A 27,860-nucleotide genomic window follows, 5' to 3' on the forward strand; every position below is an offset into this window, starting at 1 on the left:
TGTGGGGAGCCGCGGTGCTCCCGACGCTCATAGAGTTCCTATGAGTGTTGGGAGCAGCGCAGGCCACTCAGCGTGGCTTCCTGCACTAGAAAACTACTAGCACAGTTTAATAGAAGAGGGGGGCTAGTTCTTTAATTTACATCCTTTATTTTCTAATTAGAGATCCTCTATGTTTATCCCACGCCTTTTAGAATTCCATCACTGTTTTCCTATCCAGCACTTCCTTCGGGAGGGCATTCCAGGCATCTATCACCCTCTCTGTGAAAGAATATGTGTTGATCCCTAGGAGATAAGTAGCTGTAAATAGTTCTTATTTCTTCAGCCTCTGAAGTTGTTCCAGGATCTGGTAGAGATAGGGATAGGGATTGGGACTTGTATACCATCTTTTTCAGTTTTACAACCACTCTTAAAGCAGTTTACATATGATAAATAATCTTGGTTGTCCTGTTGGAAACACACCACAACTCCAGCTTTACTCTTTGGGCTCAGGAGTGGGTTTGACAGGCTTCCCATTCCCAGAGAACCAGTCACAGCACGGAGCTTAAGTGGGGTAGCCTAAAGTCTCTTCTGTTCTGTTGTATTGGTGTATTGGCTAAGACCATCTGGATGGATACTCTGTCCACTCACATGTAAGGTTAGTGACTGGGGAGATTAGGAGCCAATGACAAAGATTTGAACTGTACATAGAGTTTTATATCTCCAGTGAGTTTCCTCCCAAACTAATTCTCTCCTCAGATTATAATACTGGACACAGTGGAAACTCCTCTCTAACAACCAGTGATATCACAGTAAAGTAAAAGCATATTTTTCTAGTAGAACCTCTAGATGTCACAGTGAGGACCTTAAAGCAGAACCTTAGGGTCTCTAAGCTGGAAAGGTAAAAAAGTAAGGATAGATGTAGGTTGCCTAAGTGGTGCCTGAGATAAAAGTAAAAGGGATATAGAACTTTACTAGAAGGAGCTCAACACAGTGGGAAGTTAGAGGAGGTATTGCCCATTCTCCAAGGACAAGCAGGCATAATATTCTCACATGTGGATGATGTCATCCATGGAACCTGGTACAGACACTGCTAAGTGCACTGTCACTTTAAACCTTTAGGCAGTGCCTATACTGTGCATGTGCAGGTGCCTTTATGTCCAACATCGGCATGTGGGACGATCAGTTCTTAAGTGTTCTGCAGAGTTGAGAAGCTGTGTCTTTGAGCTCTCCTCAGTGCATCAAAATTTGAAGTAATTTTTGTGCCTTCCCAATATAATTTTCCTGTTGTTCTCTTCATAATTTTTCATTTCTATTGTTTTTCTATATTTTGTTTGAGTTTAGTTAAATTCTATCAACTTTTCAGTTTTAGGCTTTTGGGTCACTTCGAGGCACTTTTTTGGCCCAGAGAGCATCAACATTTTTGAAATACTTTTAACTCGAGCTCCCCAGGCCATGAAGCCTTTTGACTTTATGTCAGCTGTTTTCCCCTTCATATCAAAGATCTGAGTGCTTTCGAGACGGGGCGGTGACGGGGAACAATTTTTTCACCGTGTCATTCTCTAAAATGTACTCAAAGTAATTGGCAAAAAACTCAAAAAGGAAAAACAAAGGAGGTATTCCCAATACTATATAGAACAAAAACCTCATTTGTAAAAGTCTGTGTGCATTAAGTGGCAAATATTTAAATGCTGAAAAATGTAAATTGATTCTCAAAGAGAAATTCAGTAGAGGGAACTCATTGCAAGATGACAGAGCTTTTTCTTCAAAGCTCCTGCACAGAGCTTTTTGGGCTTCCATCATCTGCAATTGGCAGCGATTTTTCTTCAATTCGGGGCCAGCTCCTCCACGGAGCCCCACCAAAACTACCCCCCCTCCAGGACTGCTTCAAGGGAAGGACTCCCACGACTGAAACTGCTCAGTGCTCAGAATCCTTGATCCGGCTCCTCCACGGAGCTTTTTCTGTTATAAACTGCATCTATAGCCTGTTATAAGCTGCATCTGTTATATTCTGCATCTATAGCCTGCTAAAACATGCACTGACTGCATCTAAAACCAGCCACCGCATGTACAACTTGTTACCACATGTTATAGGTATAGCCGCATGTACAACCAGCTATTGCATATTTAGCCTGCCACTGCATATATATTCTGTGCTACTCCATTACTGTTACTGCATGTATAGCCAGCTACTGCACGTCTAGTCTGCCACCACTTACATAGCCTGCTCTGCCCATCACTATTACCGCATATATAGCCTAGCACCTCCTCAGTCTGCATCTCACTATCAGCACTAAACTCTCCTCCCTCCTGCTTGACAAGCTTTGCCCAAACTCTCTATCACTAGCTCTCCTTGCTCCCACCATGAAGCCTCCCTCTTGGCTCCTCCTTCTACTTCTCTGCTCTTTTCATCAATACTTCCCACTGCCAAAAACCTCTCCCCCCAACCTCCCTGACTCCACAAACTCAAACAACACCTGCCCAGGCCTCAGAATCCCCACACTAGTACACACTAGAACCCACCATTTCAAAAAACACCGAGGAATCAATCACACCTCTTTAAAGCCTGTTCCTCCAGCCAACCTACCCAACCTTACCTCTGACTCTCTCATCCCTGTCCCCACACTCTACTGTAACGCCAGATCAGTCCGCAATAAGACCCAAATAATAAAAGACCTACTCGGTGACTCCAATCCGGGTTTCGTGTGCATCACAGAATCATGGATCGAAAAAGATGATTCATTCACACAAAACGAACTCTGCCCCCCTGGCTACTATGGCCTCTTCTCACCCAGAATCAACCGGAAAGGAGGAGGCCTGGCTCTGCCTTACAAATCATTCTTCAATGTTCAGCTCCTTGAAAAGGGCAGCCATTCCTCATTAGAATTCATGTTAGCTTCAGTTAATGACGAACTTCATCCCTACCAACTAGGTATCTTGTTACTTTACCGCCCTCCTACCCCCTGGAATAAATCCTCAGAACTCATTCTCGAGACTATAGCAAGAGCCTTCCTAAAATTCCAGAGACTACTGATCATTGGAGATATTAACCTCCACCTAGACGATAACACCAGCAAGGACACAACTGAATTCAAAGACTTCCTCACCTCCCTAGGCTTCACCGCTCCTTCGCCCACCCCTACCCACGATAAAGGATATACACTAGACATCATCAGCTTCCTCGACTTGACTGAGCACAAAACTTCTGCCAAACAGGCCCGTTGGGAACATGTCCCATGGTCTGACCACCTTCTAGGCTCTTTCTGCCTCCCCATTTTCATATCTCATCTAGGCATTCCACCCCGGCCCACAAACTCTATCACCTACCACAAAAAAATCACGAGTGAACTGTTCTGGACCCAATTTCTTAATCAACTTCCCCCTTTTCCTAAACATGCTGACCCAGAGTCCAACTGGCATAACTGGGTAACCCTTTCCGGGACTACCTACCACGCTCTTGCCCCTTTATCTACAAAACCTATCTCCCACTCCCACAAGGCTCCCTGGTATCTTCCATACCACAGGAAATTAAAGCAGAAATGTCAAGCCCTGGAACGTAAATGGAAAAAATCGAAATCCCCCTCAGACAGACAATCCTGGAGAGACAACATCAAGTTCTATAACACAGTATTAAAAAAGCAAGAAAGAATTTCTATGGAGATAAAATCACCAGATCAAAAAAACAAAATAGTACACTGTTCAACATCTGGCGAAACCTAACCTCAAAAAATGACTCCACCTTTCCCCCTTCCGCCCCATCCGCAAACGACTTAGCCAAATTTTTCAATGAAAAGATTTCCACCATAAGGAGTTCTTTCCCCCCAGTAGTCTCTTACAACTCTCTATCTCCCAATGACTCCAACCCTATCCCTGCTGATAGATCCTGGACTACCTTTGAACTCGTATCTGATCCCCAGATCTCTAAACTCTGTCTCAAACTGAAATCCTGCAAATGCATCCTAGATCCTTTCCCCTCCCACCTTTACGAAAACATTCCTGCGCAGGCCATCTCCTCCCTTACTAGACTTATTAATTCTGCTTTACTATCAGGCCTGTTCTCCACAGAAATGGGACATATTGCCTTGTCACCTATTCTGAAAAAAGCCGATCTCGATCCTTCCTTACCATCTAACTACCACCCGATAGCAAATATCCCTCTACTTACTAAACTTCTAGAAGCCATAGTCACTACCCAGCTCTCTTCCTACCTCGAGAGATTCTCCATTCTCCATCCCTACCCATATGGCTTCAGACCCAGCTTCAGCACCGAATCCCTCCTAGTTTCCCTAATTTCAAAGGTGCAACAACTACATTCGCGTAACAAATTCTCTGTCCTATTACAATTCGATCTTTCTGCTGCTTTCGATGTCGTCCACCACAACATACTACTTTACCAACTTTCCGAGATAGGAATTGACTCCACCATCCTAAAGTGGTTCTCAAACTTCTTACGCTCTCGCTCCTACACAGTCAACACAAATGGCACCATGTCCACTCCTTGGACACCATCTTGCAGTGTCCCTCAGGGATCACCCCTATCCCCTATTCTCTTTAACATCTATATGTCCTCCCTGAAACTCCTTCAACTATCCCCCCTTGAAACAATCTACACATACGTGGATGACATCCTTGTCCTCCTCAAGACAGACCAGAACCTCACCAACATCCACGAGAACATTACAGCTTGCATAATGAGACTCCGCTTCTGGTCCCTCTCGGTACAGATGAAACTAAATGAATCAAAAACAAAATTACTCTGGCTCGGTCCAAAATTAGAACACCTGCCCACCCTCTTCGCATTACCCTCAGGCAATGCACTGCAGCTTGAATTCTCATGCATGGTCATTGGTATCATTCTCGATTCTTCTCTCTCCCTCAATGACCACCTCCTTGGCAAAATCATGCTTTTTCAGCCTCCACATGCTGAGAAAAGTAAGATCCTACTTCCGCCAACAACATTTTGCCATCCTTGTCCAATCCATCATCCTCTCCAAACTAGATTACTGCAATGCCATCTACTTAAGCCTATCGAAACAAAGTCTTCAAAGACTCCAGCTAATCCAGAATACTGTAGCCAAATTGATCTTTACAAAACGCAAATCTGACCATGTCTCCCCACTCCTTGCCAAACTTCATTGGCTCCCAATGATCTCCAGAATCCATTTCAAATGTTCCTGCCTGGCTTTTAAGATCATTTCACGGCATCCTTCCTCCCCTTATCCCACTATCTTACAACTCCTCAAGTTCTGACTCCTCCAGAACCTCCCAAAGGTATAAATTAGCCTTCCCCTGTCTACTCGGCATTCACTATGCAGGTAAACTGGAAAAATCCCTTCTCTTCAAAATCACAGCCTTTGGAACAATCTCACCATCCCGCTGCGGAACCTGGGCTCCCTCCAATTATTCTGCAAACAACTGAAAACTTGGCTTTTCACTAAATTGTAATTCTATCCCCCCCTTTTTCTTTCCTTTTACATATAAGTTCATGTAAACCTTTTCCTTCTCTACCTATATTTTTAAATTCTTGTAAACCGTGTCAAGCTTCATATTCGTGGAGATGATGCGGTATAAAAACTTAAGGTTTAGATTAGATTAGATGAAATATCCCCACAGAACCTCGTAGATCACACTCTTGGGCAAAAGTCTAATGGGTCCGCATATATTCTCCATGAGCTGTTTTCAAATATATAAAAAAATTTCATTTGTTATTCTTGTGATAATATTTTAAATAATCTTGTTAAATCAGAAAAACTTTGTAAGCATAGCACAAATGATGAACTTTGTGTGATTTTTCAGCTTTGATGATTATACACAAAAAGTCTTCCTGATTTAACAAGATTATTTAAAATATCATCTTTCTGGCCATGCCAAGTTTGGTTTCTACCCCTCCTAGAGTTTCAACCAAGAAACCATGGAAATCCAACCATTTCCAATGTTCCTCACTCAGAATGGTCTGTACTTTATCCAAACCCCTGATTATTAGCAGTAGCAGCATCGTTTCTTTCTCCAAACATGTAAATTTTTTCTGTCTTTCAGCTCCAGCATCTGCCATCATAGAGATGTCTAGGAAACATTCCACTCAGTGCTGTTACCACTTTAAGTGGACACAATTCTCTTCCTGGTGTACACTGAATTCCCTAAAACATATCACCAGCCCACTGCCCTCAATATTGGACTACCTTCTCTAGCTCTAAAATTCTGGGCTAAAGACCAACTCAGTTAGAGTTCATCTCAGAACTATCAGTGCTTTTCACTCACTTCTAGACAAGAAGCCTTTATCTGTTCATTCCTTGATAGTTTGCTCAATGAAAGGCCTATTTCACACAGAACTACCTATAAAACCTCCACCTGTTGTTTGAGATCTTAATGTGTTTTTTTCTCTTCTCATGAAACTTCCCTTTGAACTGCTTACCTCTTGTTCTTTGAAATTTCTCACTTAGAAGGTCAATTTCCTTATTGCCCTCACATCTGCATACTGTGTCAATGAACTTCAAGCTTTGTTTCAGATTAGAGAATGACATGGTGTCAAAATTCATCACTGTCCCCGTCCCCGCGGATAACTGTGGGAAATAATCCCATGCTATTTTCTAGTGTCTATTTCAACCTTGGTCCTTCTACACCAGCATTCTTCAAAGCAAAGCTTGCAGGTCAGTGGTTGTGGCCATTCATACTCTGATTCTTCCCTCTCTCCTTAAAGAATGACAAGAAGATGGTTTCCCATGGTTATCCGCGGGGACAGGAACGGTGATGAATTTTGTCACCGTGTCATTCAGATCTTCCCTACACAAGATTCTATCACGACAGGGTGGTCCTCCAAACACATACAAATTCCTTCCTACAGTTGTCTCGGAATTCCATCTCAAGCAATCCATAGTTCTGCCTGTTTTCTTTCCTAAGCACTTTCCCATCCTGGAGAGTCAGTGCTTCATACCTTGGACTGCAAGCATGCTCTGGAATACTATCTGGACAAGACTAAACCTCATAGAGAAGACCTCCCAACTCTTTTGTCCCTGACAGAGTAGGAGTTCCTGTTTCTAAAAGAACTATCTCCACTTGGCTAATGGATTGCATCTCCTTCATGTATACTCAGGCTGAGCTGACCTTGCAAGGCCATGTAACAGCCCACAATAAACGAGCTATGGCTGCCTCAGTAGCTCATTTCCACTCTACATCTATTGAGTATATCAGCAAAGTGGCTACCTGGTCCTCAATACATACATTTACATCTCATTACAGTTTAGAACACAACTCCAGAAGAGACAGTCAGTTTGGGCAAGCAGTTCTGCAGAATCTATTCTCTACCTAAATCCAACTCTGTTGGATTTTTCCAGGGTCCTGTTTATTCAACGTTTAACCTCTTCTAGAAGCATGAGAGTCCCACATGTGAGAATATAATGCCTGCTTGTCCTCGGAGAAAAGAAAGATACTTTTACCTGTAGCAAGTGTTCTTCAAGGACAGCGGGTATATATTCTCACAACCCACCTACCTCCCTAGTTGGCTTCTTAGTTTTGTTATTGAACTGATGGTCCCGTGAGTTGACATTGGGTGGGAAGGCACCACCTCGCTCACAATATGGGCACTGCCTAATGATTTAAAGTCAGTGCACTTGGCAGTGTCCATGCCATGTTTCATGGATGATGTCACACATATGTGAGAATTTATCCCTGCTGTCTTCAGAGAACACCTGCTACAGGTGAGTATCTTTGCTATACCAAAATAAAAGGAAACAGGAGGAAGTGGAGAGGTTGGTGGAGTAAAACTGGATTCAAAGTAAAAAGAGGCCATTCACAAGAGAATAGGGAATTGCCCCATGTTGAGTCTTAAGGACATCCCAAGAACCAAGATGGGAGACTTGGTTGGGGGGGGGGGGGAGTGATTTAAATTCCAAGGAATCATAGACACAGCAATTGCATTTTAAGTTTCTATTTATAAAATCTGTGAAACTCAACCAACTCTTGCATTTTTCTTGATCATCATTCTAAATCTGAAATAGCAATGCAATTTTCTTTTAGCAACTGGCAGTCAGATTCACATATACTAATGCCTGTGCCCCAAAGTAATTCTTCCCCTCATTGAATAAATCCTCAACAGGGCCTGAGACAGTGGTGGGATAGGAAAATTAGACTCAGCCCTGGAAAATGAATGTGGACTCTACTCTGTTCTAGTGTGGAGTATTACTGTAGGAAGCATAGCACAGATTTAGTAATCCTGGAACTAACATCGCAAACCATTACATGACAATCAAATCAGCCCACCAAAGAATTGTCACCAGAAGCCACCATCCCCCAGATTCTATATAGGTCACCCAAAGTTGGTTTCCCAAATTTGGACACCAAGGGCAGATGCTGTACAAAGTTTATTTATTTTATTTTTATTAATTTAAAATTAATTTTTATTTTTATTAATTTAAAAGTATACCCCGCCGGGGGGTCACGTGATGTGTTTGCCTGGGTAGGACGTGTTTCCCTGAGCTCTCCGCTTCTGAGCCCCCTAATACCTGCTTAAATCCCTCAAATTACGCGGTTTGGCAGCTTCTACTTACTCTGGTCTCTTCCTTAGGGCTGGGGGTGCTGCCCAGCTAAATGCGAGCTCGCTGCTACCGGGGATGCCGGTAAAAACCGCGCAGACACCGAAGCATAAATTGGCTTTGCCTGGGGCTAAAATGGCGGCGCCCCCGACTCCCCCTACGGCACTGGTTCAGTGGGGCGAATGGGCCCAGGAAATATCGAGGATGGTGACGGCGGCTCTGGAGGATCGCCTGCATAAGCTGCAGTCTGCTGTGGAGGGCTTCCACGAGAGGTTTGAGACTCACAGCACTCGTCTAGCGGCGGTAGAGCAGCGGGTCTCGGACGGGGAAGACGTGGCCCTCCGGGAGCATACGGCTGTCTTAGCCTTGCAGGCACAGGTGGCTACCTTAATGGGCAGACTGGATGATCAGGAAAATCGCCAGCGGAGGAATACATCAGAGTGGTGGGTCTGCCAGAGCTGCGTGCAGATCATGATCTGTATGCCTTTTTTCAAGTGTGGCTTCCCACGCGGCTGGGACTGGAGCCGCCGCCGGCGGGCTTCCTGTGTGAGAGAGCGCACCGGCTGGGGCAACGCACGGAGGACAACAATCGAGTTCGAGCAGCGATCGCCCGATATCTTAATTGGAGGGAGAAGGAGTTAATTCTTCAGGCTTACCGGAGAGCGGGCATGCTGGAATACGAGGGGAAGAAGCTGCTGCTCTTTAACGATTACTCTCCCCACGTGGCTTCCCTCCGAAAAGAAATGGCGCCTCTCTGCACTGCTTTTCATCGGCGGGGAGTGCGCTTTGCGCTCGTTTATCCGGCGTCCCTGCGAGTCTGGCGAGAGGGGAAACCCCATACTTTCCCGGACCGGGCAGCTGCTCAACGGTATCTGGACTCTTTGCCAGCGGGGGTCGACGGAGGAGCTCCAGCGGCTGTTTGACCTGCAGGTTTGCTTTGCTTGTTCGGCTCTGTTGGCCTTGTTTGCTGTGATCTGATTTGGAGAAGCAATCTGCAGTCGCCTTTGACACTTTCACCTTTTGTGAGTACTGTTGACCCTCCGCTGGCCTGCTATCCCTGCCCGTCGGGGTTGGACTGTATGGTGTCTGCTGAACTGTGAAGGGCCGTTTGGAGTGGCCCGGCCTTGGGGAGGCGTGGGGATTGGACTGTGCTCTGTCCCTGCTGCTGGTCCTAGGGCTGCTGGCTGGCCTGCTTACAGTGCTGTCTGAGGGTCCATTTTTCTTTCTCTTGCACTGGTTGCCTGGGGGGGGGGGGGTTCTTCTCTCTGCTAGGGGGTGGTTTTCTCTGGGGGCTATTGGACAGTGGACTTGGGGGGCTCGGGACTGTGAGAGCTCATATTCAAGATTTCAGGGGCTCCACTGTTGGGAGCTCAGTTTTTTGTATTTTCTCTTTTTCTTTTTTCTCATTGGGCGGGTTGGGGTTTGTGGGGGAGCCGCTGGAGATGGGCTCCGCCGGGGGTGGGGTGAGGATGTTCTCTGTTTCTTGCTGTGTTGGGGAGCCTGGGAGGTAGCCGAGGGGTTGAGTCTATTCGGGGGGTGGGGAGAGGGGGAACTGGGGGGGGTAGGGAGAGGGAGGTTTGTTGTGGTGGATTGTGGGTGTGCATGGCTGTGGTGTGTATGGGATTGGATGTGTGCAGTGTGGGTGGTGGTGCAGCGCTCTGGGTCCAGACTTCAGTATTCTTGGATGGGAGGCCTAGCTGGGGTGCTACCCATCTCTGGTATCTCACTGTCTTCTGTTTTTATCTCTGAGAGTATACTTTCTGAATGACTAGGTTGACTATAACGACCCTCAATGTGGATGGGATTCACTCTCCTATTAAGAGGAAGAAGATATTGACCTGGTTCCGCCGGAGGGGGACTGATATCGCCTTTGTGCAAGAAATCCATCTTTCCCAGGCGGAACATCTGAAGCTGAGGCGTGACTGGGTGGGGGAGGTTTGCTCGTCTGCTTTTGGTACCCGGAAGCGGGGAGTTGCCATTCTTTTTCATAAACAGTTGCCCTTTCACATTCACAAGGTTCTCCAGGATCCAGACGGGCGCTATGTTCTGGTCCTGGGGGAATTGTGGGGGTCCAAATGGTTATTGTGTAATTTGTATGCTCCTAATGTGTATACTCATAAATTTTTTTCAGCTATACTCGCCAAGATAGCCATGTACCCTGATTATCAATCGCTGGTGGGAGGAGACTTTAACATTACTGCGGATCCTGCCATGGATTGTAATCCGGCGAAGGCGGGGGCCCGGGACCATGGAGCTAAGGGGGTAAATTTTTTGCTTAGCCAGTTGCAGTTATTGGACTCTTGGAGGATTTTGCACCCCACGGACAGCACTTACACATTTTACTCGCATCCACACAATGTCTATGCTAGATTGGATTATCTGTTGGTCTCGCCCTCTCTGCTCCCTAGGGTCTCTCGAATAGATGTTGAGGAAGTTCCCCTGTCGGATCACTCGCCTGTTGTCATGGAGCTTCAGTTTGCGTCGGAATCTGAGGAGCGTCATTGGAAATTCCCGTGCTACCTATATAGAGATCTTGACTTTCATAAATACATTCGGGAGCAATGGTTGGAGTACAGCTCTCACAATAATACAGCCGAGGTTCATCCGGTAACCTATTGGGAGGCCTCCAAGGCGGTTTTGCGGGGGTTTATTATTGCTTATCTTTCTCGTAGGAGGAAGGCTATGGACGCGGAGCTTCTGACGCTGTCGGGGGAGCTTCGGCAGTTGAGGACGCGCCACTGTACTTCCCTTTCAGCGGAGGATAGGGGTCGCTTGTTGACTGTTCGACGGCGGATAGATGCAATCTTGACCCAGCGGGCTACTCGCGATATTTATTTTCAACGCTATAAGCTGTACGCCTGGGGCGGTAAGACGGGGAGATTGTTGGCCAATCTGGTCAGGCTGCCGCGCACCCGTCAGGTTATCTTGTCCATCCGGGATTCTAAGGGTACTTGTTACATGCAGGAATGGCAGATTCAGCAGCAATTTGTTCAATTTTATGAATCTTTGTACGCTAACCGCCCGTTCTCGGATGCTGCTCGGGACGCTTTCTTTCAGGGGCTCCAGCTTCCTCGGCTGACGGACGATCAATTGGAGCAACTGAATGCCCCTATTAGCTCTGACGAGGTCCTGCTGGGTATTAAGCAGCTTAAATTAACCAAGGCGCCGGGTCCGGATGGGTTTGGCTCTGAGTATTATAAGATTCTGTCGGATCAGATCTCTCCGGCTTTGGCTGGGACGTTTAATGCGCTCTCCGAGACTCGGGGTTTGGGGACTCCAAACATGGCCCATGTTGTGTTGTTGCCTAAGCCGGGTAAGGACCCGGCCCAGGTGGGTTCTTATCGGCCTATTTCCCTCCTTAACCAGGACGCCAAGCTCTTTTCTGCGCTTTTGGCGCGTAGATTGAATGCTTTTCTGCCACTTTTGATCCATGAGGACCAGGCAGGCTTTGTGCCTGGCAGATATGCGTCCATGAATCTGATCCGAGCTCTAATGGCTCTTCACTCCCAGCGGGGTCTGGTGTGTGACTCGGCTATTGTTGGTCTGGACATGGAGAAGGCCTTTGATAGTATTTCTTGGCAATATCTCTTTTGGGTTTTACGGCAGTTTGGCATAGACGGCTCTATTCACCAGTGGATCAGTAGCTTATATATATTGCCACAGGCTAGACTTTTGGTTAACGGTCAGTTTACTGCCCCGTTTGCTCTGGGACGGGGGACGCGACAGGGCTGCCCGTTATCCCCGCTGCTTTTTGTGCTGGCTATTGAGCCCTTGGCAGCTAAGATTCGCGGAGACCCGGTTATTCAGGGCATTCGTATTGGGGACAGGGAGAGTCGCATTAACCTCTTTGCCGACGATATTCTCCTCTATCTGGATCAACCTCGTCGAGATTTGGGCCGGGCCCTTGCTCTGGTCCGCTCTTTTGGGGATCTTTCTGGACTGGACTATATTAATAATCATAAAGAGTGCCTTGTAACAATTTACCCAACCTTTTGTTTTTTCCCTTTTTTTCCTATGCCCTTATTGTAACTTTGTTCCCTCTTTCCCTGCTTTATTGTTAGTCATTTTTGAATTTTGTTGTTTTTAAAGTATATTAATGTTTCTATGTTTTATTATACTATGTACATCGCCTAGAATGTTTATATAGGCGATATATCAAGAATGAAATAAACTTGAAACTTGAACTTGAAACTTGACTGCGCGTTAACTGTGATAAGTCTGAACTTCTTCCCTTCCTCCTACTGTGGAACCTTGGCACGCGAGCCTCGAGATACCACCGGTGAGGGGGCCGATGCGGTATCTTGGTGTTTTCTTAAGTCCGGATCTTAAGCTTCTGTACCGCTCTAATGTGACCCTTCCTCTGGAGGCGATTCGGCAGTTGTGCGATAAATGGAGAGATCTTCCGTTGGGTGTTTGGGGCCGGGTGGCCTTGACTAAGATGGTACTTCTCCCCAAGATTTTGTACCCATTGCAGGCTGTGCCCATTTGGGTTACTGATAGGGAGGTGCGTTTGTTTCGTTCAATTATCACCGCGTTCATTTGGCGCCGTAAGCGAGCCCGAATCAGTTACGCTACCTTAGCTTAGGATAAATATAGGGGTGGGCTGAATCTTCCTGATCTTCGATATTATAATGTTGCCGCTCTGTTTCGCTTTATTCACGAGGGCTGGACGGGATGTTATAGATTCTCTTCCCGGGATTGGGTGGAGGCTTGGTGCGTCCCGCACTCCGTCCTGTCGCTTCTGCATGCTCCGTTGTCGGCTATACCGGGAGGTGGGCTGTTTGCATATCTTTTACCCTTGAGGCGTGCGTGGCGATGGTGGTGGCGGCGGCGGCAGGGGAAAACCCCGGCAGCATCCCTTTTGTTGCAGTTGTACGGCAATGTTGACTTTCCGCCAGGTGTGGGCAATGCTTGGTTTCGGCAGTGGGAGCAGAGAGGGGGTAGAATGCTTCAGGATATCCTTGCGGTGGGGGGGGGGTCCTTTTCCGTCTTTTGCCCAACTGCAGACTCACTGGCACCTTCGACTCACTTTTGGGATTACCTCCAGGCCCGGCATTATTACTTGTCTTTAGACCGGCGTTGGGGAGAGGCTTGGCTCTGTGGGCCCTTGGATGTCCAATTTTTTCAGGTCTCTCCTGCCTCTAATACATTAACTACTTGGTATCGAATTCTGAAGAATGCGTCGGCCCTGGGATCTGTTGATCGCCTGGCTTCACAGTGGCAATCTGAACTTGGCACTATTCTGGATCGTAAGGCCTTTCTTGATCTCTTTGCCGCTGTGTATGCCTTGGGGGGGTCCACGGATTATAGGGAGATGTAGTTTAAAATCCTTCACCGGGCGTATCTTTCTAGAGCTCAGGGAGCTCGTATGGGGTTGTGGGAGGATGCAGTCTGTACCAAATGCACTCGATTTGTTGGTTCCCTTACTCACCATTTTCTGGAATGCCCTTCTACTGCCGTATGGTTGCAGGCTCTCCCTTTTCTAGAGAGTATTTTGCAACGAACTGTGCCCTGGTCCTATGGCTTTTTGCTTTTGGGTGATCAACGTGAATTAATTGAGGGGGGGCTCACACTCCCCCAGCGTAGGGTTCTTTACATGGCTGACTTGGTGGTGAAAAAGCTCCTGTTACAGCACTGGGTGGGCGACTCTGTGGTCTCCTTCCCGCAATGGCGGGCTCGGTTGGCTGAAGTGGGGCGGTATGAACTTCTGCGTGTTCCTCAGTCTGGGAACCTGAATCATCGTTGTTACCGAGATTTGTGGCAGCGGGTGGTGCGGGGCTGTTCCAGCTTGGATGCAGAGGATGTGGCCTTCCCCCCGTGACTTTTTTCTTTCTTTCTTGACTTTTCTTTCTTCCTAGCTTTCTTTCTTTATTCTTTTTCTTTTCTTGGGGGGGCTGTTGTTCTTGGCCTTGTTCCTTTCCTCTTTTTTCTTTCCCTTCCCTTCTGTCTTTTCGCTTTGTTCCCAGGAGTGGCTGCATCTGTGAGGGTGTGTGTGTGGGTGGGTGTCTTTGGGATGTTGGGCGGTTTGTGAGTGGTGTGGTTGGTGTGGTTTGTACAGTGGGCTTGGGGATGGATGGTGTGTGTCTGCTCGGGGAGGGTATCATCTCAAAATGCCAATTGTGATGGGCATTCACCCATAGGGTCTTTTGTATGGTGTATCTCTTGTTGCCAATCTCTGTTCTGTTGTTACCCACTGTTGTTGATAGCTTTGTTTTGGCTGTCTAGCCTTTGAATGTTTGTTCCTTTGCAATTGTTAATAAAGATAAATAAAAAATAAAAAAAAATAAAAGTATACCCCGCCTATCTACAAATCAGTTAATGGTTTATCAACAATCAATAATTGATGTTAATTGACAACAGTTTGGAGGTACACAGGCATCTCCTCTAGGCATTATTCTATAATATCTGTCTCTGAATTTTATAGCATGCAAATCCAAAGAGGCATGGCTATGGGAGGAGCATGGGTGGATCAGATGCCTTTCCTGGAAGTTAGAACATTGAATGCACATCACATTTTTATCCCAAGAGCTGGGGCAAGTGGCTTTCGGCAGGATAACGGGAGATCTTTGACAAAGCCAGTTATTAGACATGTTGAATACATTCTACCTGGCCAATGGACTAGAACAGTTTCTAAGATAAATAAACGTTTATGTAAAAACTATTTATTTAAACTCGTCTCTTTTTGAAAATTTGGGGCCCATATATTCAAAATCTTTCCTCTAGAGCAGTGGTTCCCAACCCTGTCCTGGAGGAACACCAGGCCAATTGGGTTTTCAGGCTAGCCCTAATGAATATGCATGAAGCAAATTTGTATGCCTATCGCTTCCATCATATGCAAATCTCTCTCATGCATATTCATTAGGGCTAGCCTGAAAACCCGATTGGCCTGGTGTTCCTCCAGGACAGGGTTGGGAATCACTGCTCTAGAGCACGAAGTATGATTCTTAATGTTTTATATTGAAGCTTTGGGAAACATTCATTGCATTCCTACATCTGGTAATTTGTGTCACCTTCCATTCTGGGGGAGGGGAGGGAATAGGAAGGATGATAGTAATATGTATGGAAATACTTGAATTATATATTTGTTTAATTTATTCATTACAATGTTATAATTGGAAATAAAACAATGGGGGGAAGGGAAAGGGGGAAGGGAACAAGGAGAGTGTATAGAGCAGGGGTAAGGAGCTCCGATCCTCGAGAGCCATATTCCAGTTGGGTTTTCAGGATTTCCCCAATGAATATGCATGAGATCTATTTGCATGCACTTCTTTCAATGCATATTCATTGGGGAAATCCTGAAAATCCGACTGGAATACGGCTCTCGAGGACCGGAGTTCCCTGGTATAGAGGTATGAAAATATGGAAATATATTTTGAAGGAATGATAGAAATATGTATGGAAAAATTAGAATTGTGACTATAATTGTAATGAATATCTTATTGTATTATATTATTGTATATTTATTTGATTCCTTCAATAAAATGTTATAAATTAAAGTTGTATTTAAAGAGAAAGAAATTATGAGTAGCAAGCACTTTGAAATTAAGATTGAAAGGGTTAATGATGAGGTGGGTGCATAAATCTTAGAGCAGTGACAGCAATCGAGCTGTAAGTGGCACTGCTGAAGCCCACAAAATTTTAAAGGAGCTGAAGAGTTGTGTGATATCCTGAGAGGTTTTGGGGCACATTTCCTAGAATTTAGGCACGATGTTATAGAATACTATAAAATGCATGCCCAGCTGCCATAAATTGGGCAGCAGCATTTACATCAAGTTTTGGCTGGCATAAATGTTGGTGCCCAAAGTTAGGCACGAAGTCCGTGAGAAGCTAGTAAAACCTACGCTCTTTATACAGTAGAATACCAGCTCTGCAAGGATCTTCCCAGTGCCTAACTTTGGGTGTCATTTACTGAATTACATGTTTCTCACAGCTGATGCATTGTACAAATTATTTACAGGAGCACACAAGAATGGAATAAGGCAACTTATTTTGTATGAAAATCAAACTCACCACTTCTTGTCATTTGGGGGGGGGGGGGGGGGTTGAAAAATGGACAGCTGAGGTAATCAAAAATATGATTGACCTATTAGAGTAAGTTTTGGGTATTACACATAGAATGTTTTGGATTTCATTATCATATAAGATATGTAATTGATCAGCTGCTTGAATACATAGGTCTTTGATGATTCAAGACTAGTCAATCTTACACAAAACAATAAAAGCTGATTAAAGTTTCCTATAGAAAAGGCTCCAACAACTTATTAAAGCCTGTTGTGTTGTGTTGCTCCTTTTCAGGTGATGTGGAAGCAACAATGGACCTCATTCTAATCAATTCCCTTCCTCTGGTATCCAGTGCTGAAACATCATTAATCTGCATAGCTCCTGAATGGAGCTCCCCAGAGTCCATCACCATAGGGCGGGATGATGTCTTGAAGAACCAACCACAGCTCCCTTTGAATGTTATTCAAGACGAGAGCCGGCGAGTGATCAAAACTGTGACGTGGAAAAGAGAAAAGGCTAGTGAGACCATGGGCACTTACTACTGTGAGGGAAAAGTCCAAGAAGCAGCGACAAGGATACGAACCATGAAGATGCCAGAGCAAGGTACTATAGGCAGCGATCTCAATATACTACAGGGGTGTACCACATATTGAGATGCTCTCTTAAAAAACACAGGTAGATATTACCTGTAATATTACGTATGACGAAACCAGTACATTAGATGGGACAGTTTTCTTTTTTTAAAAAAAAAATTTAAATGAGGTTTTTTTAACCAATCCAATCCAAGGCAATACAATATTATATGCAAAGCATCAGGAAAATAGTATACAAACATGGAGAGAATAAAGCAGCCAACAATGATGTACTCTTTGGCACATGCTTATTTTGGCACCCCCCTCCAACAATCCCCCCATCCCCCACCATCCCCCAGGAAAGGATGTGTGTACTTCAACCATCAACTAGAAGGTAATAAAATTCTGTCCACTAATTTAAGGCGCAGATTCAGACTGAGTGCGGTGCCAGTTTTCATAAGCGTCCCATATCTTTCAATAGTGCGGCATATGATTCCTTCTGAAGGCTGTCAGTTTAGACATGTGCTGGATATAGTGCACTTTTGCCAACAGCATCAGATAAGCCGGGAGATCCGGCTTCTTCCAAGCAGAGGCCAGCAAAAGTCGGCCTGCCATAAGTACCAGGTGTACCTATTTTAGATGGGGGCAGTTTTCATTAGCTCATGGTGTACTTTCATATGCATGCACTTTTTAGTGAATGTTCAAGGGAAGCTACTGTTTGTGGATGATTTCTCTTTGAAAACTGGTTACCAGCTATGTACATACAAACTACTTTTTTAGTTCCACTGCTATTTCTGTGAATAGCCAATCAGGAGTGAACCAGGATGTGTACAGATGTGAAATACTCAAGCATTCCTCCTCTGACCTGGGATACTTCTTTTATTATCTGATTCAAGTGTACATGCATACTAAAAGACTTCACACATACCTTCAACATGTAAAGGAAGACATTTTCCATGAGAGTAATCTATTAGTCATGGCAAATGACTTTTTTTTATTTTTTTTACTAAGGTACACTAACAGATTTAGCATACACTAACCCCCTCTTCTATGAAACCGCGCTAGAATTTTTTAATGCATAGAGAGCACAGATAGACCTGGCATAACTGCAGGAGTGGTGTAGCTACAGGTGGGCCTGGATGGGCACAAACCCAGCCTGCTCTCTCCTGCCAATAGACCAGGCATTCTCCTGTGGCCTGGAAGCTTTTCCTTCCCTTACTATCTACCTCAACATTTTCTCCAGTGCAGCAGTGATGCACCACCCATCTATTGTCAGGGTCAGCCCTGAAAGTTTCTCTCTCCACATTCTACCCTCACTGATGTCACTTCCTGTTTCCTGACTGCAGCAGAAGCTGGGCCAGGCAGTGAAAGTGTGTCACTGCTGAGCTGGTGAAGATGCTGAAGTAGAAAATGGGGCTAATACTGGATTCAGGATAATAGGAGAGGGAGAGAGATGCAGGACAAAAGGAGAGAGGGAAAATTTTGAAAGGCCCACCCATCCTCACTTTGGGCCCACCCAAAGTCTGGCTATGCCACTCAACTGAAGTCATATAAATGCCAGATGCCATTCGCACAGTACAGTATTCTGTAAATTCCATGCATAAATGGCAGCCCTGGTCATTGCACACTCATGCTCCACCCTCCTTACCTTGACATACCATGCTAGTAAAATGCACCCCTACAGACTGGTGCTTAGGATCAGTGTATACTTAGATGCATAAGTGCTAGTATTCTATAAATTTACATGCACAAGGGGAATATAAACAGGGGAGCCCAATTGTAGAATTGTCCTTTAAGTACCATTTTCTAAGGGTAGGAGTGCTGCTGCTTCTCAAGATGGTGCTTGAGCTGTTCTGTGGCATTCAAAGAAGAGCAGGAAAAAAGATAAAGGAGATAGAAAACCTCCCTCATGAAGAAAAGTGAAACAGATTATGGCTTATCACGTCAGCTGCACCTCGAACATTGTGTGCAATTCTAGTTGCCACATCTCAAAAAAGATATAGTAGAATTAGAAAAGGTACAGAGAAGGGCAATGAAAACGATAAAAAGGATGAGATGATTTCCCTATAAGGAAAGGCTAAAGAGACTAAGGCTATTCAGCTTAGAGAAGAGATGCTCGGGGAGATATGGTAGAGCTCTGTAAAATACTGAGCAAAGTGGAAAGGGTAGATGTAAATCGCTTTTTAACCTTCCCCCCAAATACTAGGGGCTCCTTTTACTAGGGTGCACTAGCGTTTTTAGCGCACACAGGAAATGACCGCACGCTACGCGGCTAGAACTAACACCAGCTCAATGCTGGCGTTAAGGTCTAGCGCACACGGCAATGTAGCGTGCGCTATTCCGCGCGTTAAAGCCCTAACGCTGCTTAGTAAAAGGAGCCCTAGGATTAGGGAGCATGCAATGAAGCTACTAAGTAGTAGATTTAAAACAAACCGGAGAAAATATTTCTTCACTCAATGTGTAATTAAACTCTGGAATTTATTGCCGAAGAATGTGGTGAAAGCACAAAAGGTTTGGATAACTTCCTAAAAGAAAAGTCCATACGCCATCATTAAGATGGACTTGTGGGAATTCATTGCTTATTCCTAGGATCTGTTTTACTCTTTGAGATCTTGCCAGGTATTTGTGGCCTGGGTTGGCCATTGTTGGAAGCAGGATACTGGGCTTGATGGACCTTTGGTCTGTTTCAGTCTGTTATATAGAAAAGAGAAGACTGAGGGGCAGCTTCTCAAAACTAAAATCTGCCTTTAACGTGCTTGCTAAACCGATTCCAGCAAGTATTTTATTGGCGGATTATCAAAACGGCTTACCGAGGTCTTTTTTGAGTTTTCCAGCAGGCTCCGATACTGCAATGCAAATGTAGTATAACGAGGTCATTAATATTAAAATGATCATTCCCAGTGATTCCCTAGAATTGCCGAGTGATTCTCTAACCTCGTTGTGCCACATTTGCGGTCAAAATTTACTGACAGGTCTTAGCTGCCATTGCCTTACTTTCTGATCAGTGCCTGAGTGCTGATTAGCTCAGGCAGTGACAGGAAAGTAAGGTCTGACAGTTCAGATTCCTTCCCCCCCTCCCCCCGCAAATTAAAATAATAATTTAAAAAAAAAAAAAACCCAGTGATGGACACATGCAAATTTATCGAATCTACTCTCTGCCAACCTCATTTGTATGAGCATTTTTTGGAGAATGACTCGCTTTTTTAAAATCGCTACTATAACAGCTGCGACAGCAGCCCGTCAGTTTTTAGCGCAAATTTTTCAGAATCTAGCCCTGCAAGCGTTAATAGCAGAAATTTGTACAACCATGTTGGGGTGGAATGATCAAACAACAATAAAAGACGATGACACACTAGGGCACTAACGACCAGCAGACTGAAAACAAAGTAGAGAAAGTATTTTTATCCATGCAGAGAACAATTAAGGGCTCCTTTTATGCACCGGATTAGCGCACGCTAGCCAAAAATCTACCGCCTGCTCAAAAGGAGGCGGTAGCGGCTAGCGCGCGGGGCAATTTAGCACGTGCTATTCCGCGCATTAAGGCCCTAAAGCGCCTTTGTAAAAGGAGCCCTAAGTTATGGAATCTGTTACCAGAAGATGTGGTCAAGAGTAACTCTCATAGCAGGATTCAAAAGAGGTTTGTACAGACTCCTGGAAAAAAAAACCATCCATACAGAATATTACTAGATAGATACAGAAGAGCCATTGCTTAGTTCTACATATGAGCTATCAGAAATAGATCTACACTTTGGGATAATCTGGGTAGTTCTGACTTTATTTGGCCACTGACAAAACAGGATGCTGGGTTATAGGGCCTTGGACTGACTCAAAATGTTTTTTCATATGTTTTTATGGCTTCCTTAATTGAATTTAGGATGTGAACCTAAACAAAACAGAACTTTCCTATTAAGTACAGGAATAATGGTGTAAAGTTTCATAATTAACGGTGTTGATTTTGTTGAAGGCTAATATTAAAATATTTTAATTTTGCTATATGTATACACAGATATTAGACAAGTCAGTAGGGCAAGATAGGATACATCCTAGGATTATAAGGAAGCTTAGACCTATTCTGACAATTTCAGTGGTAGGTATGTTCAGTCTTTAGAGACATAAGCAGCTCCAAAGGAAAAGAGCAGATGCTTTCCTTCATTTTATAACAGGTAGCCTAAAGCTAGAGGTTCAATCAAGGGATGTCGTGCCTCCCAATTTGCTTGACTTCTTTGAAGGTGTGAATAAATATGTTGATAAAGATGAGCCAGTTGATGTAGAACAGTGTTCTTCAACCACTGGTCCATGGACCAGTGCCGATCCACAGAAATTTCCTGCCGGTCCACAGGGCCAGCACATGCATCAGGCCCAAAACAGTGTTCTTCAACTGCCGGTCAATGGTGCAATCAATGTGGTGTTATCTTCGAGCCAGCTCCCTCTTCCTAACTGATTCAGTGCACAAAGCCATGGGCAGTGGCTCCCACGGGCATCCTGCACCTGAACCGGAAGCCTTCTCTCTGACGTTGCAATGTCAGAGGGAAAGCTTATAGATGAGACACGGGACGTGCAAGGTGCAATTAGTATTATTATGGGGGGCGGGGTCTGGAGTGGAGATTGGGTAGAGATGGGCGGGGTCTGGCCCACGATTTAGCCCAGTGTTCTTCAACCGCCGGTCCACAGAATAATTTTTTTATTTCTGCCGGTCCATAGGTGTAAAAAGGTTGAAAAACACTGATGTAGAATATTTCAATTTTTAGAAAGCTTTTGACAAAGTTACATATGAGAGGCTCCTGAGAAAATTAAAGAATCATGGGATAGGAGGCAATGAGTTGTGAATTAGGAATCCAGTTGTGGATAAGGAATTGGTTATCAGGCAGAAAACAGAGGGTAGGGTTAAATGGCCATTTTTCTCACTGGAGGAGGGTAAATAGTGGAGTGCTGGGACCAGTGCGATTTAATTAATTATAAATGATCTGGAAACTGGAATGACGAGTCAGGTAATTAAATTTGCAGATGGCACTAAACTGTTGTTAAAATTGCATGCAGACCTTAGGAAACTGGAAGACTGGGCATCCAAATGGCAGATGAAATATAATGTGGACAAATGCAAAGTGATGCACATTGGGAAGAATAACCTAAATCATAGTTACCATGTGCTAAGGTCCACCTTGCGGGGTCAATGCCCAAGAAAAAGATCTGGGTTTCATTGTAAACAATACCCTGAAACTTCTGCCCAATGTGTGGCGGTGGCCAAAAAAGCAAACAAGATGCTAGGAAATATTAGAAAAGAGATGGTAAACAAGACTAAGAAAGTTATAATGCCTCTGTATTGCTCCATGAGTATTGCATTCAATTCTTGTCACCTTATAGCAAAAAAGATACAGCAGAACTAGAAAAGGTTCAAAGAAGAGTGACCAAGATGATAAAGGGGATGAAACTCGTCTCATATGAAGAAAGATTAAAGAGGTTAGGGCTCTTTAGCTTGAAAAAGAGGAGATATGATTGAAGTCTACAAAATCCTGAGTGGAGTAGAATGGGTACAAGTGGATTGATTTTTTACTCCATCAAAAATTACAAAAACTAGGGGACACTCGATGAAGTTGCAGGGAAATACTTTTAAAACTAATATTTTTTCACACAGAGAATAGTTCAGCTCTGGAACGCATTGCCACAGGATGTGGTAAGAGAGGTTAACATATCTGGTTTTAAAAAAGGTTTAGACAAGTTCCTGGAGGAAAAGTCCATAGTTTGTTATTGAGACAGACATTCTGGAAACCACTGCTTGCTCTGGATTGATAGCATGGAATTTTGCTACTATTTGGTTTTTACCAGGTACTTGTGATCTGGATTGGGCACTGTGGAGATGAGATACTGAGCTAGATGGACCATTGGTCTGATCTAGTAAGGTATTCTTATGTTATGTGCGTTTAGTATTATTCTATAACATATACACAACTGCCTTAGTGTGTAAATACAAGGGGGTGATCACAAGGGGAAGCGTAAGGGTGGGACATAGGCGTCTCCCACTTACATATGTAACGTAATGTCTTCTGCCTCACAATGTTGCACCACAAAGTTTGACATAGAGCTAAACCAGTATTAACATCACTAACGAAGACTCCATTTTTAATGCATTCAACCCAAAGAAAAAGAAAACCAGTCACTTACTGCGGAGATGTATTGGAGATGTTTTGGATCCAGCTCTCTCAGGCAGGAGATGCTGGTGAATTCAGCTTTATATGTGCTGCTGGTGAAGTTGTAAATAGGCAGGGTGAAAACAAAACAAAATCACAGGGATTTGAAACCGTTAAGCAGCAGGTTCACAGCATGCACAGATTCTGGTCATTAAACCTCTTGAGACCCATGGGTTCTGGCTATTACACATACATGTGGTTTCAACAGGCTACAGACATCATGGGAGGGGGGAGGGAACAGGCTCCTTACCCAGCATGCTTGGAGAGGAGGTAAGCCAATAAGGAAAATCCATAAGATGCTGACAGAACACATGTGCTCAGAAAGGGCCAGGTATAGAAGAACTATAGAAAGATAGAAACTTGTAGTCCATAACACATTAATGCCTAATGCAAACACACAACGTAGTTTGCTCATATTTAAATTGGGGACAGCATATACACAATACAGTTGTGTGCAAGTGCTGCATTTTGGTGCGTGCATTTATGCCTGCCATAAATGCTAATACCCTAGTACAGTATTTTAAAACAGAATGTAGGTACCCAGATGCTGTCATAGGCACTTAACATCTGGCACCCAGTTATAGAATTGCCTCCATTATCTGTATTCATAAACGTGGAAAAAGGGAGGTGGTTGGTAACTACAGACAAGTTAGTCTGCTCTCAGTGGTGGATAAATTAATGAAGCCACTGGTTCAGGAAAGAATAGTGGGGGTTTCTAGATCGAGTAATGGCATACTTTATTAGAAGTGCAATGAAAGGAACTATGGCCCCAATTCACTAAAGTCACAGGTTTAGCGACGATCGCAGCTAACTGACCTGATTCACAAAATGGCACACCTCATGTTTTTCCCCTCGATCGCCCATTTTCCAATCCGGCCATGCAAATTTGTAAAACCCCCATGCAAAATGGCCAAGTGATTGACTCACTAACATTTGCTTGGCTATTTTGCATTGGGTTGTACGATCCTAAAACCCGACTGCTATAGACCTGTCGGTAACTGTGTTACCGACAGGTCTGCCAGTTTTATGACTGGTCTGCGTGGTTTTCTTTTCATTTTTTTTTTCCATGGCCAAAACAAATAGCCAATCAGGGACTTCCTTAGACTCCTTCCTAAGGAAGTCCCTGATTGGCTCAGATGCCTCAGGCCCCTCCCAAGGGAGGAGCATGATGTGTCTGAGCCAATCAGGGCCTTAGGCCCCTCCCCATGCATCACATGATGCACCGTGAAGGGGCCTAAGGTCCAGTGGCATAGCAGGCCAGGTGGAGAAGGAGCAGGAGATGTTTGCGGTTCCTCCTGTTCCCAACGGCAAAGGTATGGACACAGAGCAGGGAAGGGCAGAGGAAGGGAGGGGGCTTTGCGGTGGCAGGAGGGAGTGGGCATCCCTCCTGCTGTTTTTTTTGGCGGCGTGTGCAGGCAGGCAGGGGAATGGTCGCTCAGGAGCGGGGGGCAATTGTCAGCTTTTGTAATGGGACAGATGGTGCACATTTAAATCGCACAGAACATCTGCCCCATTAAAAAAAAAGCAGAAGCCCTGACGGTAGTGACAGGAGGCTGCTTCTCCTGTCACTATTGTCACAGCTGTGCACCGACTTAATCGCTCACTGAGTGAGTGAGTCGGTGAGTTTGCATGCAAATGATTTGCACCTCCTTGCAAATCATTTGCATGCAAACTTGATAGTGAATCAATCGCTGTTTCAAAATTGGCCAGAGAATCAGCCAACAGCGATTGAGTCACTATCTTTAGTGAATCTGGGCCTATGTACTTGAATGTTTATATGGTTCTATCCATTCCCAGACAGTGTCCATCATAAATAACCTTTTCAGGATATTGAGACCGAGAGGAACATAGAGCAAAGGCAGATGTAAGTTTCCTATATGTTATGTACAAGGAGTGGAGGGAATCCACAGTAAAGGCCACAGGAGGCTTCTGTTGGTTTCAATAGACAGCCATTACTTTTCAGCAAATTTTTCCAATTGTATAAATTGTATTTTATATTGATTATGTGAGAAAGGAATTATTGTGTAATCTCATGATCTTTCTTTTCAGCATCTTTCATTCCAGACTCCTTAACTATTACAGTGAACAGAGGAGAAAATGTCACCATTTCCTTCATCAGACAGATCCCAAAACAAGAAGATGTTCTGATCTTCAAAAATGGTTAGAGACATGCTTGTTTATTCTCAAAGCTTTCCATCTATTTCAGTTCTTCATTGGTCTGTTCGGTGATTCCTTTTATTTTATTTTATTTTTTCATGACTAAAGTGGCACTTACACAATACAATAGGGCAGAGTTGGACAGATATAGTGCAATGAGGAACAAGAATCTGCGTTAGGATGCTCTTTCTGTCTGTCAACCTAGGCACATTACAAAAGCAGATGGTGGGAAGATGTCTTCCGCTGGCCAAAGAGCAATTTTGACAGGTGTACCTCTGATGCTCAGTTCCATGACTGCTCAGAGATCCAATCTGTGTGTGTGTGTGTGTGTCGGGTGGGGGGGGGGGGGAGGGGAGAGGGGGGATGAGGGAAATGTGGAAGTGGGAGAATATTCTGAAGGTGTGCAATAGAGTATGGCAGTGGTTTGAGATCAGACTGAGAACCAGGAAAGTCAGAAGTTCAGATTCCACTGTAGCTTCCACTGTAATCTTCAGCAAGTCACTTAATCCTCCATTGCAGTGTCTTTCAAACTGTGTGCCACGGCACAGTGGTGTGCCCTGAAGAGATTCCAGATGTGCCATGAGAGATTCCAAAATTTTACTTTATTTCTAAAAATTCCCTTCATAAGTATACACTAGAATAAATGACATGTACATCATGTACGCAAGGGTCTGTCAATGTTATGAGCATCTGTGTGTATAAGCCCAGAAAGGCATCATACTTTGACATGATTGGTCCTTGAAAACTAACGGCAAGTAATTTTATTATTATTTTTTATGCAGTAGTTATTCTAACTTGAGCAACAAAGCAATCAAGGCTTTGTTACCATTTGGATCTTCTTATCTTTGCGAACTTGGATGTTCAGCTCTGATAGAAATTACATTTTTTACAAAAAGGGAGAACGACTACAGATGGTGGATGATGAAATACATGTTTGCTTGTCGATTATCAAGCTGCATTTTGAGTTAATGTGCACTCAAAAACAAGCCCATCCATCACATTGATTAGCAATTCTATTCTATCTACTTTAGTTTCACTGTTGTTGCAATTACCCATACATAGCTTAAAGAACTTTAAACAAATAACTTTCAAATTTAATTTTTTGTTGGTTTTGCAATTTTATAATTTCAATTATAATGTGCCGTGAAAAACATTTGCTCCATTTAGTGTGCCGGAGCTAAAAAAGTTTGAGAGACACTGCTCCATTCCTCTGGTTAGGGTTACCATATTTGAAGCTAAAAAATCCCAGACACATGGCCACCCCCAATTCTGCCCCAAACGCTGCCCTGTTCTGCCTACACACAGCCTCACCTCTTCTTTCACGCTGGTCTGGAGGGCCTCCAAGCATCTGCGGATGCATGTGACATCATCCATGCATCACAGTTTATTTGAACACTTATTAATTGTTTTGAGCACACACGAGGTGTCCAGTGATGGTGTGCAGGTGAGTGAGTTGTACTCACTTTCCAGTTGTGTCAAGTGCTGGAGAATTTTCTCCCTTCGCTGACCCTCCACACTGACGACATCTCGTTTCACAAATTAATTAATTACCCAATAGTTTTTTGGTGGAATGTGTCTATGTGCACAGATGAGTCCCCTATAAGAACCTATTGACTAGTTCTGCTTCATTATTCTATCTTTTTAAGTATCTATAGCAGTGTTTTTGGAGACTTGGGTTGGTTTGTTAAATAATTAGAAAACATTGCTTCTAAGATCAGGCAAATGTGAATAGTTCAGTTTCCTTGTGCTGCTTTATGAGACCTAGTTAAAATTTGTCACAGTATTATATTTTCTTGTGTGTCCTCTGATGTGCCATGTGCAAACAGTTTGTGACCTATGCGTGCATGCATGCACATTGGATTTATTATTTTATATAACCACTTGCCACAATGTTCTTAATGTATTCAAGTGGCATGCAAAAGGAGGAGGAGCAGCAGATATGGTGCCAAAATGGAAACATACAGTGGTAGTAGAGGAATAGTGGGCAAAATTGAAAGGGAAAGGGGTATAAAGCATAGTTGCATTGTTTATGGAAATCCCCTGTTACAAATAAGCAGAGCAGATGCAGACATACTGAATGGGGATTCCCAAGTTGTAGGTCACCACTGGTTACTTCTGATGTTTTTGGCAACTCATGCAGTATCAGTTATCGGTGGTCAATAAGCAAAAGATTGTGAAACATGCCTGATTGAAGGCTATGTCTTGTATCTTTCATACAATAATGCGAGACGGAACTTATACGTTGTGATTTAGGCGATCTAAAAACAGGTATAAGTGCCCAGAAGGTATCCAAAGTGACCAGATAACCACTGCAGGGACAAAGTACAGACCCACACATACTCCCTCAGTGATCACTGCCCCCCCCTCGCCATAAAAATCTGAATAAAAACATACATACCTGCCTCCAGAACATCAGCACCTGGCATAGAAAAGCCTAGTAG

The 27,860-nt window shown here is 44.2% G+C and overlaps 1 protein-coding gene across 1 annotated transcript in view; it reads left to right on the forward strand.

Moving 5' to 3' along the window:
* Positions 1-27,860, forward strand: part of TEK (TEK receptor tyrosine kinase) — a 239,531-nt gene that overhangs the window by 55,789 nt on the left and 155,882 nt on the right. Inside the window, exons 2-3 of the mRNA XM_033919424.1 lie at positions 16,800-17,108; positions 25,312-25,422. Coding sequence (XP_033775315.1) covers positions 16,800-17,108; positions 25,312-25,422 — 420 coding nt within the window. The remainder of the gene's footprint in view (positions 1-16,799; positions 17,109-25,311; positions 25,423-27,860) is intronic.

The sequence above is a fragment of the Geotrypetes seraphini genome, chromosome 1, assembly GCF_902459505.1.
Source record: "Geotrypetes seraphini chromosome 1, aGeoSer1.1, whole genome shotgun sequence".
Taxonomy (NCBI): Eukaryota; Metazoa; Chordata; class Amphibia; order Gymnophiona; family Dermophiidae; genus Geotrypetes; species Geotrypetes seraphini.